The 12770-nt window shown below is 45.3% G+C and overlaps 1 protein-coding gene across 1 annotated transcript in view; it reads right to left on the reverse strand.

Annotated features, from left to right (window-relative positions):
- The window catches only part of LOC120045378 (PH and SEC7 domain-containing protein 1-like), a 45845-nt gene extending 35528 nt beyond the window's left edge, over nucleotides 1–10317 (reverse strand). Inside the window, exons 1-6 of the mRNA XM_038990252.1 lie at nucleotides 10139–10317; nucleotides 7439–7627; nucleotides 6463–6543; nucleotides 6022–6134; nucleotides 5873–5931; nucleotides 3864–3953 (exon numbers count right to left, since the gene is read on the reverse strand). Coding sequence (XP_038846180.1) covers nucleotides 3864–3953; nucleotides 5873–5931; nucleotides 6022–6134; nucleotides 6463–6543; nucleotides 7439–7627; nucleotides 10139–10317 — 711 coding nt within the window. The remainder of the gene's footprint in view (nucleotides 1–3863; nucleotides 3954–5872; nucleotides 5932–6021; nucleotides 6135–6462; nucleotides 6544–7438; nucleotides 7628–10138) is intronic.
- Between the last annotated feature and the right edge of the window lie 2453 nt (nucleotides 10318–12770).

Below are 12770 nucleotides of genomic sequence, written 5' to 3' on the forward strand. Positions count from 1 at the left end.
TGATCTAAAGTTGTGCTGTTGCTACTGCCTGTAAACACACAGTCCAGTTCAAAGTGATGGATGGCAGGTCCATGTGACAAATGGATTATTTGCATATAGGCCTACTGTAGCTCTCATTGGCTATGGCGCACCGGTCTGCGTAGACTCAATTCCTGGACAATACATTTTTTTATTCGGTTTTATGTATTGCAGTGTCTACTAATTGTCCAAACGCACAGCCGCTTTCCCATTCTATATTGCTATAGAATTTTCACAAATGTCTTACTATATGTCATTCCCAAACCTATGAATTTATGAAAATGTGAAAATGACCATATCTAAGTGATCGCTTAAAAATATATAGATATTATTCCTGGGTGTGTTTATGATCAGAGATCAAAGATTCCATGTTACTAAACCGCTGTCATTTCCACTTTAAGAGTTAGGTTAGGGTTAGGAGTTAGGTTAGGGTTAGGAGTTAGGTTAGGGTTAGGAGTTAGGAGTTAGGTTAGGGTTAGGAGTTAGGTTAGGAGTTAGGTTAGGGTTAGGAGTTAGTTTAGGGTTAGGAGTTAGGTTAGGGTTAGGAGTTAGGTTAGGGTTAGGAGTTAGGGGTAATAGGATTTAAATGGAAATAAAATGTTTACTCCCCAAAAAATCCAGAAAGTGTGTGTGTGTGTGTGTGTGTGTGTGTGTGTGAGTGAGTGAGTGAGTGAGTGAGTGAGTGAGTGAGTGAGTGAGTGAGAGAGAGAGAGAGAGCCCCTTTACTTTGAGTACTTTAGTGGGGATGCCAGGCTCAGGTTGGCCCAAGTATGAGACACAGATCAGTTTGTGTTTGAGTGTACGTGCGTGTGCATACATGTGCGCCCACTTGTGTGTGTGTGTGTGTGTGTATGTATGTATTGTAACATTATTATGATAATGGGTGACCAGGGAATACATACCAGAGATAGAAGGGAAATGGGAAAGCAGGAAAAGGAGGGAAGGAAATGAAGGATATGAAGCAGATTATCGGGAACAACATGACAGTCATTTAGTCAGAATGAAATGATGTTGGGATAAGCTAGGAGGGGATTGGGGCAGCGAGGAGAACAAGGAGTGGGAGAGAAAGAGAGAAAACGAGAGATAGAAAGTGGTGTCATGACGTTGGCCTCTTTGGGTATAGCAAGCCCCATCCCCCTCTCCCTGCCTCTCCCTGCCTCCCCCTTGCCTCCTTCAACTAGGCTGCTGTGGTTAGAGAGAGGTCGTAAATTCCTGAGGAGAAGACCCTGCCACATGGCCACACAGTATAAGAGGCAGGGTAAATTTTCAAAGAGAACAAAGGAATTTCTTCCACCTCACAGAACTTGAGGTACGAACAAATTTCATGTTCCGGAGAAAGTATAAAAGATCGGTGAAGAATCCAGCTACGAACTGGTCCATTTCTTACAATTTGGGGAAGCTCATGGGAGACGGTGTGGCCACATTACCATAACGCTGTTTATATAATAGCCTCAGATATGAGGTTTACATCTAATTGTTGTATAAGATGAATGAGTGAGTATGATACTGTTTGTAAAATTGTGTAATATGATTTTGGACTGTTTAATGAAGGAAAATCCAATTCCCTTTTGATTTGAACTAAATCAGAGGACCGCCCCTGAGCCCAGTTAGGGTCAGGCATCCTGGGACAGCCCCTTTTCTGCAATTCCGAATAAAACCCAACTTTGAGAAATTATCAACAGACCATGTTTTTCTCCATTAGGAGGGGACGAAGGTTGCAGACCATTGCTGAATCTTTTAACCATACCACGTGGTTAAACTCTTAGACTATCGATACCGACAGAATAAGAACAAGTATTTTATTTATTTATTTATTTTTACCCCCTTTTCTCCCCAATTTTCGTGGTATCCAATCGCTAGTAATTACTATCTTGTCTCATCGCTACAACTCCCGTACGGGCTCGGGAGAGACGAAGGTCGAAAGCCATGCGTCCTCCGAAGCACAACCCAACCAAGCCGCACTGCTTCTTAACACAGCGCGCCTCCAACCCAGAAGCCAGCCGCACCAATGTGTCGGAGGAAACACCGTGCACCTGGCCCCCTTGGTTAGCGCGCACCGGCCCGCCACAGGAGTCGCTGGAGCGCGATGAGACAAGGATATCCCTACCGGCCAAACCCTCCCTAACCCGGACGACGCTAGGCCAATTGTGCGTCGCCCGGGAGGCCCATAAGAACAAGTCTTTGATATTAATTACTAGTCTGCAGCTAGGAATTCGGTATCATTGAACGCGAAGAACGACAACCGCCGAAACATCCATTCTACAACAACACGAATGAATGTCACTCTGAACTATCCACTCTAACCACGACAGAGAGAGAGAGAGCGAGAGAGAGAGGACGGAAACTCTCCAACAGAAACTAACTTTTCAACAGCGATCAAGACGACACACTGAGCGTAAATATATATATTGATTGCAATTGTTCCCGAATGAGTGAGCGTTCATGTGCAAAGGATTAGTATTTCAATTGTTATAATTATCAACTTTGTAGTGTCTCATCTCTGTTGACCCCCACTTCCCCTTTTGTCCACCAAGCCGCGATACCGGTTTAGCCCACTAGGGGACATTCTCCTATCATTTCTTGTAACCATATTTACTTTGTTTGTTTGTTTATGCATTTCTGTGAATTACTTAGTTAGTAATAAATAAATGATTTAAGACAATTGATGTATGGATGACTCATAGTGAAGACTGGGTTCGTGCAGATAACCAACAATTTACGACGTTTGGAATGAGACTAACGTGAGGTAAAATAAATAATTCATTAATCAGAAGACTATTGATCAGATATGAAAATATCTGAAAGGTTATATTGGGAAATTATAACTTTGTAATCTGAATATTTTCCTTGGTGCCCCGACTTCCTAGTTAATTACAGTTACATGATTATTCAGTTTAATCGCGTAATACTAATTACAGAGAATCTTTGATAAAACTAAGTATTCAATTTAATGATAGTAAAGACACGACAGTGAGCAGGGAAAACATTTGGAGAGTTAGAGAAAGAGGGAGTGGGAGGAGAGCATGATTTAAAACACACTTCCTAGATATATACAGTGCATTAATAAAACAGCTTTTCTCTCTCTCTCTCTCTCTCTCTCTCTCTCTCTCTCTCTCTCTCTCTCTCTCTCTCTCTCTCTCTCTCTCTCTCTCTCTCTCTCTCTCTCTCTCTCTCTCTCTCTCTCTCTCTCTCTCTCTCTCTCTCTCTCTCTCTCTCTCTCTCTCTCTCTCTCTCTCTCTCTCTCTCTCTCTCTCTCTCTCTCTCTCTCTCTCTCTCTCTCTCTCTCTCTCTCTCTCTCTCTCTCTCTCTCTCTCTCTCTCTCTCTCTCTCTCTCTCTCTCTCTCTCTCTCTCTCTTTAAAAGCTGTACCATGGCAGGGGAGCTGATGCTATCCTGACTAAATAACAGCAAAGCCTGTCATTTTTAGAATTCATATTCCTTCATTTCTGGGTGATAAATATTGCCCGGTTCCCTCTACCTCACATGTATTATAGATACACCATTACAACTTGTTGACTTACTCGGTGAGGGAACGTTTTGCAGACAACACGAATCAAACGCATCATCATTAGCCACGTCAACGGCAGGCAACCCCACTGATTTAGCTCATCTGGCATCCGCTGGTGTGCCTGTGGGCTTCCAATGAATGGCCCCAGATGGGCCTAACCCCATTATGCTGCCCACAACAGGGAGAAAGAAGCTAATAGCATAATCTAATACTGTCCGATCTCGAGCACAGATTCACCAGAGGGAAGGTACAGTACGTCTTCTCCTGGTCTGCGAGACAACACAACAATTAGTGTGTGTATGTGTGTTTTTATAGCAATGTACAGTACAGTGACTCACCTTCAGCAAGTCTTTGGGAAAGTCGTGACCCTCATTCAGACCCTCCAGGTTGTCAATGAACTGTGTGCAGGACATCCTTTTGCCAATGTTCTGAAAAACATGACACACAGTACTTACTCTATGCTATTAGTCTCTCTAGACCATGGACTTTTGAACTCGTAATAAGGGGCCTCAGTGACTCGCTGGTCTGCATACCCACATCCATACCCAAACATGGTAGAGACCTAGCCTTTTAGGGGCCCTAAGTTACATTTTACAGCTAATTTCCTGCCATTTTAAACTACGTTTCGATAACTGGCTAAACTAACTACCAATCTAAAGAATTGTCAGCTGACATGGCTCATTGAGTGACTGTCAGTGACTGACATAACAAGAGAACAACTGCTGATGCAAAACCACATTTAGAAATTTGAGCTGGTGTATTCTACTATTGTAACTCATAGTAGAATATCGTCAGGTACCCACCCCTGCTCTAGACAGATGGGTTTTCTCCCACAATGTACCAATGTTCCAGCATGTCTGTCCTCAAACCAACGTCAGTTTGGCAGAGAGGAAAGGGCGGAGTTGGATGCCGGAAAATCCGTCCAGATCCCTGCCGTAAACATCTCCGGTAGCTAGCTAGATATTTTCAATGAGTGTGTTTCGCAAGTGACTAGTTTGCATGCGCCATATTTTAGCTTTACCAGCTTAAAACCACTGACTGGGGCTAAAATTTGCCTAGCTATCCGCGTCTATATTGTGTGTCCGCCTCTGGCATGTTTCCGAGGGGATTATTTTTAAGCCTCGCCTAGCCAAACTTGTGATTTGTTAGACCTAGCGCTATTGCCCTATCTCTGAGATTTCCGAGACTACTATGCTATAAATGAATATAATCTTTAAAAAGCATCACCAACATCAGTCATCTAAAATATTCGAGGCACAGATTGTCTAATTCATCTGTCCTTCTGCAGCTCTTTGACAAACTATTATATTAGAATTCATCTCTGAAGGATGTTATGGGGAGAAATGACTTTCAGGGTCCTCATCCAATTGATTTAATCTAGCTGATGAGCTGAGAGTTTTCAGAAGGAGATTGTTTAAAGGACGTCACGCTGCTTGCTTAGCGAGTACCGCTTTCTCCTGATTGGGCTCACACTGAGGCTCGAACGCATGACCTCTGCCTCGCAAACAAACGTGGCCGCCCTCCTGAAGCGTCTTACTCAGTCACACCGCGGAAAAGCTCGTTTTTCGGCAGCGCAAGGGGAGACACTTCATGCTGAGGAGTGAGTTTTCACAGAGCCCCATCTGCTACTATTGCATTCTGGGAATATTGCTGAAAAGAGATAGTGAGTGAAGATAAAGACGAAGAAGATGCGGGGGACTATGATGATGATGATGATGATCAGGATGACGCCATTGATGACGATGATGATTTTGAAGAAGAAGAAGATAATGACATTGGTGACGATGATGAATGATGATGATGGTGATGAAGCACAGAACTATACCAGCCAGGCATCTCTCAATCCCCCCTTCCCCTGAGAGAGTGGGTTTCTCATCAAGCCAGCTCTAGCCCCTTCAACCAGACCTGAATATTTCCATATAATATAAACGGTTTCGACTAAACTACCTGTAGTCATCTGTAGAGGCTGCACATCACACCATGCAGCAATAGATGGCCTAGATTTAGAGTTATACTGGAATCAGTCTACAGTTTGATATGGACTGGATTTTATGATAGTGTAGAGCACATTGTAATCAGGAGGATGGTCCCAGATCAGCTTTCGATAAGTCGGGGGCTTATTTCCCAAAGCTACCACTATACTGAGTCAGTGGAGCTTGGGGGGGAATGGATCTCTGAAAAATGTCGCTACACTGAACTCTACCGTGAACTTAATGACATTTGTATCCCTAACACACACACACACACACACACACACACACACACACACACACACACACACACACACACACACACACACACACACACACACACACACACACACACACACACACAGAACTCGACTTACATGGCCATGCAGGTCTGTGTTTAGCAGCATCAGGGCACAGGTCAAGGTATGAACACCATCTGGATAAGGAGGAAACATGTCAATCTATTACCATGACGACTGAGCTGTGCTATTTCTATAGTAGAAATGAGACAGTGGCGTCCTCTTACCCTCAGAGGGTATGAGTTTTGGGTTACAGTGCAGGTATCTCCTGGAGAAGTGAGACAGCACCCGCTCCCTCTCCTGAGTCTCTCCCATCAGGGAAAACTGTTTGAGTAAGGCTCTGGAACACACAGACACACACATTGAGCAGAAGCACAGTGCTTCTCAACCCCAATCCAGTATCCAGTTTCTCTAGTATCCTAAAGGGTGGCAAATGTTGGTTCCAGCCCAGCGGTAACGCACCTCATTACGCACCTGTCCACCTCATTCAACGACTTAATTAATCACCAAGCCCTTGGTTAATTGAATCAGGAGCGTTTTTTCTGGGCTAGAAACACTAGTCTGGCATATTAGGCTACATTCCCTCAGCCTGCCACCAGAGAGCAGTATTACCATCTACTAACCATTGGCTGGCTAGTTGAACAAGTCAGTCAGTTTGAACCTCTCACCTCAGAGCCTGGTCCACATTAAGACCTGTGAAGTTAAAGAAGTGTAGATACTCCTCTGCAACCTTATGACTGAAGTCATTGCTGGGGAGAGAGAGAGAAACATATAGAAATAAATAGAGAGAGACAGGAAAAGAGAGAGAAAGAGAAAGAGAGGGAGAAAGAGGGAAAGAGAGAAAGAGGGAGAGGGAGAGAGAACAACGTGTTAATCAGATGCTGGCTTTCCCAGCTCAAACACACAAGGCCATTCAGCCTCTCAGTCACTGCCAGTCACACAGCACAGTTGGTTTGTGTCCTTGAGACGAAGACTTGGGGCCAAAAACTGTGATTCCCAGAGTGCATCTGTCAGAGAGGAGGAATCTCTTTTCATCCTAAATTCCTTTTCATCAGACAGATGGACGGACGGATGGATGTGCAGAAAGACGGATGTGCAGAAAGATGGACGGACAGACAGACATACAGACAGACAGCTTTTCATTGGGTATGATCATTGTAAGAGTTTAAGATGCGCCCCCCCAACGTGACATCTTTGGACTAACTCCCCTTATAATAACACTCAGTTTGAAACTTTGATTCCCAGGGTGAATCTGTCAGACAGAAGGAATATCTTTTCATCACAAATTCCTTTTCACCAAACAGACGGACGAAGGTACAGACGGACGGACGGACGGACGGACGGACGGACGGACGGACGGACAGACAGACAGACAGACAGACAGACAGACAGACAGACAGACAGACAGACTTATCCAAGAGCACAGCCGCGGAGGAAAACCAAGGGGTCAGACAAGGTCCAGACCAGGTTTAGTATAGCAGAGAGCGAGAGAGAGAGAGAGAGAGATCTTGGAAATGTTAGCCACATCCATACTAGGTGTTGTCATCGGCAGTATACGCGCTACACATAGCATAGACAAAGTATAGCAGCACATCGTAAAGAGAGGGATCGATAACACGAGAAGGCTGGGTGCCAGGTGCTCACTTCTTGCTGAGGTGACGGGCCACGTCGGACTTCCTGAAGCCGTCCAGGGTGAAGAGGCGCTTGGCCAGGCGCTTAGCGGCCTCCCCGTCAGCACGGTTACCGTTGGTGAGGGTGTCGCTGCTCCCCAGTCCCAGCCGCTCACTGAGGTCCTGATCCAGCTCCGAGTCTGTCGCCAGACGAGCCTTCTCCCTGGGGGGCAGAGAAAAAGTAAGAGGGGGAAAGAGAGGGAGAGACGAGTTAAGAGGGAGAGGGAGGGGGATAGAGGGAGAAAGGGAAGGAGCGTGAGGACAAAGACAAAGAGTGAAGGGAGGTGTGGATAAATTATGATGTAACCCACTTTGTTGTAATTTCTTCACGGCAACACTTTAAAGCTTGCAGCAAAACTGTAAGTCGCTGGTCAGGTCTACTGAAAAGAATAGTCCTGGAACCTTTCCTATTGTAGGCCAATGCTTTCTTCTGGTGTGACACAATGATAATTCAGTACATTAATACACTCAAATGTGGACCATGTTAAGCATAAACAGGGCCCTATAAGCAGAATGACACATTATATAACCTCCTTCTGTAAATCTATCCTTTCCTGCAACTCTCTCTATATCACCCAGTCATTTAGCCCCCTTTCAAGCAGTAGAGGGTTCAGGAGGACACGCCGTACTATATCTCAATTATACTGTGGTAATAGCTTTAAGCATGTTATGTCACCTTGGAACAAGCACAGAGCTTTTCACTTCGGGAAAAATGTGGAAAATTAAGACCTGTGAGTTCTATCTGTTGATAATACATGGTTTTCGAATGGTAGAAGAGGACTTGAACTACAAGTCTGGACTTCAGCCATAATATGTCATAATAAACTCAGCAAAAAAAGAAACGTCCTCTCACTGTCTACTGCGTTTATTTTCAGCAAACTTAACGTGTGTAAATATTTGTATGAACATAAGATTCAACAACTGAGACATAAACTGAACAAGTTCCACAGACATGTGACGAACAGAAATGGAATAATGTGTCCCTGAACAAAGGGGGGGTCAAAATCAAAAGTAACAGTCAGTATCTGGTGTGGCCACCAGCTGCATTAAGTACTGCAGTGCATCTCCTCCTCATGGACGGCACCAGATTTGCCAGTTCTTGCTGTGAGATGTTACCCCACTCTTCCACCAAGGCACCTGCATGTTCCCGGACATTTCTGGGGAGAATGGCCCTAGCTCTCACCCTCCGATCCAACAGGTCACAGACGTGCTCAATGGGATTGAGATCCGGGCTCTTCGCTGGCCATGGCAGAACACTGACATTCCTGTCTTGCAGAAAATCACTCACAGAACGAGCAGTATGGCTGGTGGTATTGTCATGCTGGGGGGTCATGTCAGGATGAACCTGCAGGAAGGATACCACATGAGGGAGGAGGATGTCTTCCCTGTAACACACAGCGCTGAGATTGCCTGCAATGACAAGAAGCTCAGTCCGATGATGCTGTGACACACCACCCCAGACCATGATGGACCCTCCACCCCCAAATCGATCCCGCTCCAGAGTACAGGCCTCAGTGTAACGCTCATTCCTTCGATGATAAACGCAAATCCGACCATCACCCCTGTTGAGACAAAACCGCGACAGTGAAGAGAACTTTTTGCCAGTCCTGTCTGGTCCAGCGACGGTGGGTTTGTGCCCATAGGCGACGTTGTTGCCGGTTATGTCTGGTGAGGATCTGCTTACAACAGGCCTACAAGCCCTAAGTCCATCCTCTCTCAGCCTATTGTGGACAGTCTGAGCACTGATGGAGGGATTGTGCATTCCTGGTGTAACTTGGGCAGTTGTTGTTGCCATCTTGTACCTGTCCTGCAGGTGTGATGTTCGGATGTACCGATCCTGTGCAGGTATTGTTACACATGGTCTGCCACTGCGAGGACGATCAGCTGTCTGTCCTGTCTCCCTGTAGCGCTGTCTTAGGTATCTCACAGTGGGGACATTGCAATTTATTGCCCTGGCCCCATCTGCAGTCCTCATGCTTCCTTGCAGCATGCCTAAGGCACGTTCACGCAGATGAGCAGGGAGCCTGGGCATCTTTCTTTTGGTGTTTTTCAGTCAGTAGAAAGGCCTCTTTAGTGTCCTACGTTTCCATAACTGTGACCTTAATTGCCTACCTTCTGTAAGCTGTTAGTGTCTTAACGACCGTTCCACAGGTGCATGTTCATTAATTGTTTATGGTTCATTGAACAAGCATGGGAAACAGTGTTAAACCCTTTACAATGAAGATCTGTGAAGTTATTTGGATTTTTACGAATTATCTTTGAAAGACAGGGTCCTGAAAAAGGGATGTATATTTTTTTGATGAGTTTGTATCCATCCAAGAATACAAGCTTGGGAACAGTATTTAAAGTATTTAAAGTATGACAGAAACACACTTTACCCAGACTACCAGGACTACAGCACAGCACATTCAGACTTCCTTATTATCACTGAGTCATACACACCTCCACAGAGCAAACAGGCCATTCTATTAGCTGAATGAATGGCTTTGTTACTGAGCAATGACTGATCACCAGACACCCTTGTTTCCTTGTCTCATATGCAGCCTACAGAGGCAGTGGGAGGATTAGAAGGCAGATATTTCCACACTACCTACAGTAGTCTGAGAGGAGAGGAGAGGAGAGGAGAGGAGAGGAGAGGAGAGGAGAGGAGAGGAGAGGAGAGGAGAGCTCTTACCTCCGCCTTGAGCTCGAGTGGCGAGTAGGAAGGTACCTATCCTCTCCGAGTGAGCCATGCCAACAGAACACAGAGCTGGCCTTCCTTGTTGTACCTGTCCCCTCCCTGTACGAGTGTCTCAAACTGGTCACCCTATTGACCCCCCCTCTCCCTGTCCTGGCACCCCGGCCTGATCGCATCCCCCTCCCGCTAACCCCTCTACCGCTCCCCTCTACCTCTCTGTTTTTCTCAGTGCCTGCTGGTCTGCTAGCTAGTCCTAGTGCAGTACATCACCTGGATTCTAACCCCATAAGGACTAAGACTCAGCTAGCAAGTCACTCCCTTTAGCTTTAGCTAACACACACAGCTGTGTGACGGCACTTTATTTTTCTATTTGCTTTCTTTTCCTTCTCTCCTTTCAGCAAGTTTCCCAAGCTAGATACATTTTGTCCAGCAGTGCCTCTTTCTCTTCTCTTCTCTCTCTGTTTGTTTCTGTTCTATTCACTCCGCCCTCTCTCTCTCTCTCTCTCTCTCTCTCTCTCTCTCTCTCTCTCTCTCTCTCTCTCTCTCCCTCTCTATGTAAACTTTTGCAACGTCCCCTGCCGACCTTGGGCACTAAGCATGGCACGGAACTTGACTGCCTTTCACTCAAAATCTCTCCCTCCCTCTCTCGCTCTCACACTCTCTCCCACCCTCCCTCCTGCCTCCTCTCTCACAAGCTCCAATTACTCATAGTCAGTAGGTACATCCTTTGGATGAGGTATACATGCTGTTCACCTCGACTCTTAATGGAGCTATAAGCACACAAAGGAAAACAAAGCGGGTTAGTGCCAGGGACAACTCCCATTGATAAACCCTATAGGTATGTGCTATAATAGAAATATGATTATATTATTAACAAATTACAGTAGAACAAATATTTTTGTTCTCTCTCTCCACAACAACGACTTGGTATCCAGGGAAAGGAATCAGGTTTATTCCTCAACTCCAGACCCAAAGGGGGAAAACTTTTTTGTTCCATCCCTGTACACACATACTTGACTCAACTGGTAAACATACTGTATCATCAAGCCTTTGATTACAGTATTTCCATCAGGTGTGCTAGTGCTGGGATTGAACCCCGGTTTAGAAACATACATGGAATAGAGAGGCCTATTGTGAGCACCAGTCATTAATGAGGTGCCTGTTTACTGTAAGCAACTTGCAGGCGATAACCACCATAGCACGCTACAGTAGTGAGCACTAATTGAACAGCTATCACATAAGGCCATAAGAGAATTCCCACTATCGTCAGCCTCCACTTCAACGGTCCATCGCCACACAATTGGCCCCCCTCCGTCTGTCTAGATGGATAGTTCTACACAATGGGCCTCTGTCTAATGGCTCAAACCATCTCAAAAGGGAGATGTGAGGGAAGGAGGGGGGCATGAGGGCTGAAATTCCAACTGTTATCAAAGTATGGAGTGGATAAGACCTCTGAAATATTTTCCCTGGTGTCCTCTTCATGGATTCCTTTCTTGCAGGACTGTGATATGTGGATCAGTTTGTACAGTAACTGTGGTAAAAATACCAGCACAATGTCAATATTTACCAGACAAATAGAATAGAATAAATTTGTTCTTCACAGAGGGAACTTGGTCAACTACGACAGAGTTGAACTTTTTAAGCCACTATTTCCTATTTTGGTTTGGTTTTGTACTGGTCATTGGATGTGTTCCCAGGAAACACTTTGGACTTAAGAGTGAATTATCACTGTCAGTGGGCTTTCAGGGCTTTTCTGGCCCCACACAATCCAGCCACTGTTCTGTTCTGTTCTTCTGGTGTCGTGGCAGGCTGCAGCTGAACAGACTACTGGAAATGGACTGATGTCACCACATTTTGCTGTCACCAGCCCTACGGCCCTACAGACCAGGACTAACAGTGGTGGCCCAGTGCCAATGGTAAACATACATACTGAAGCCTATAAACGCACGCGTACAGTACGCACTCAAGTCTGCAAGCACGCATGCATACACGGACGTACATACACGGACGTACACACACGCACACGCAACTACCTTATCTTGAACAATAAACATATGTCTGTCGTGTTAACAGTATGATCACTGAAGAACGCTACTTTAATGCTGTTTTCGCCAACAAATATCACTTACAGTAGACACCACAAGTGGTCCACACATTGGTCCAAGTGGTCCACACATTGAGCTCTAAAAACCCATTGGCATTCTTATCCATATGTTCAGACAGTATCAATCCACAACCTACAACATGGTCCTTTAGCAGCATCTAGTGGTCTGTACCGCAAGGCGACAGTGTCCCACTGCCACCGCAGTGCTGCCAAACACAATTATCTTCCTCTCTCCCTCATCAGCACTGCAGTTCCTCTCTACACTAACCACAAAACCCACCAGATGGTGCTGGGTTGTCAAACCCCTAGCAGATCATTCTCTGTTATTGGTGTTGACGAAAATGATCAACGCTGATTAAGCAGAAGTGTATATTGACCACATGAGAAATAAGAATATTCTCTACCTAAAATGACAATATTTGCATATATCATAATATATGATGATACATCATCTTAATATTTATATAACAGATCGATCTGGCCACGCAATCTGATTGGTAAAGAGTTCCAGCTATCCTGTTATTG

This window comes from Salvelinus namaycush, chromosome 4 (genome assembly GCF_016432855.1).
Source record: "Salvelinus namaycush isolate Seneca chromosome 4, SaNama_1.0, whole genome shotgun sequence".
Taxonomy (NCBI): domain Eukaryota; kingdom Metazoa; phylum Chordata; class Actinopteri; order Salmoniformes; family Salmonidae; genus Salvelinus; species Salvelinus namaycush.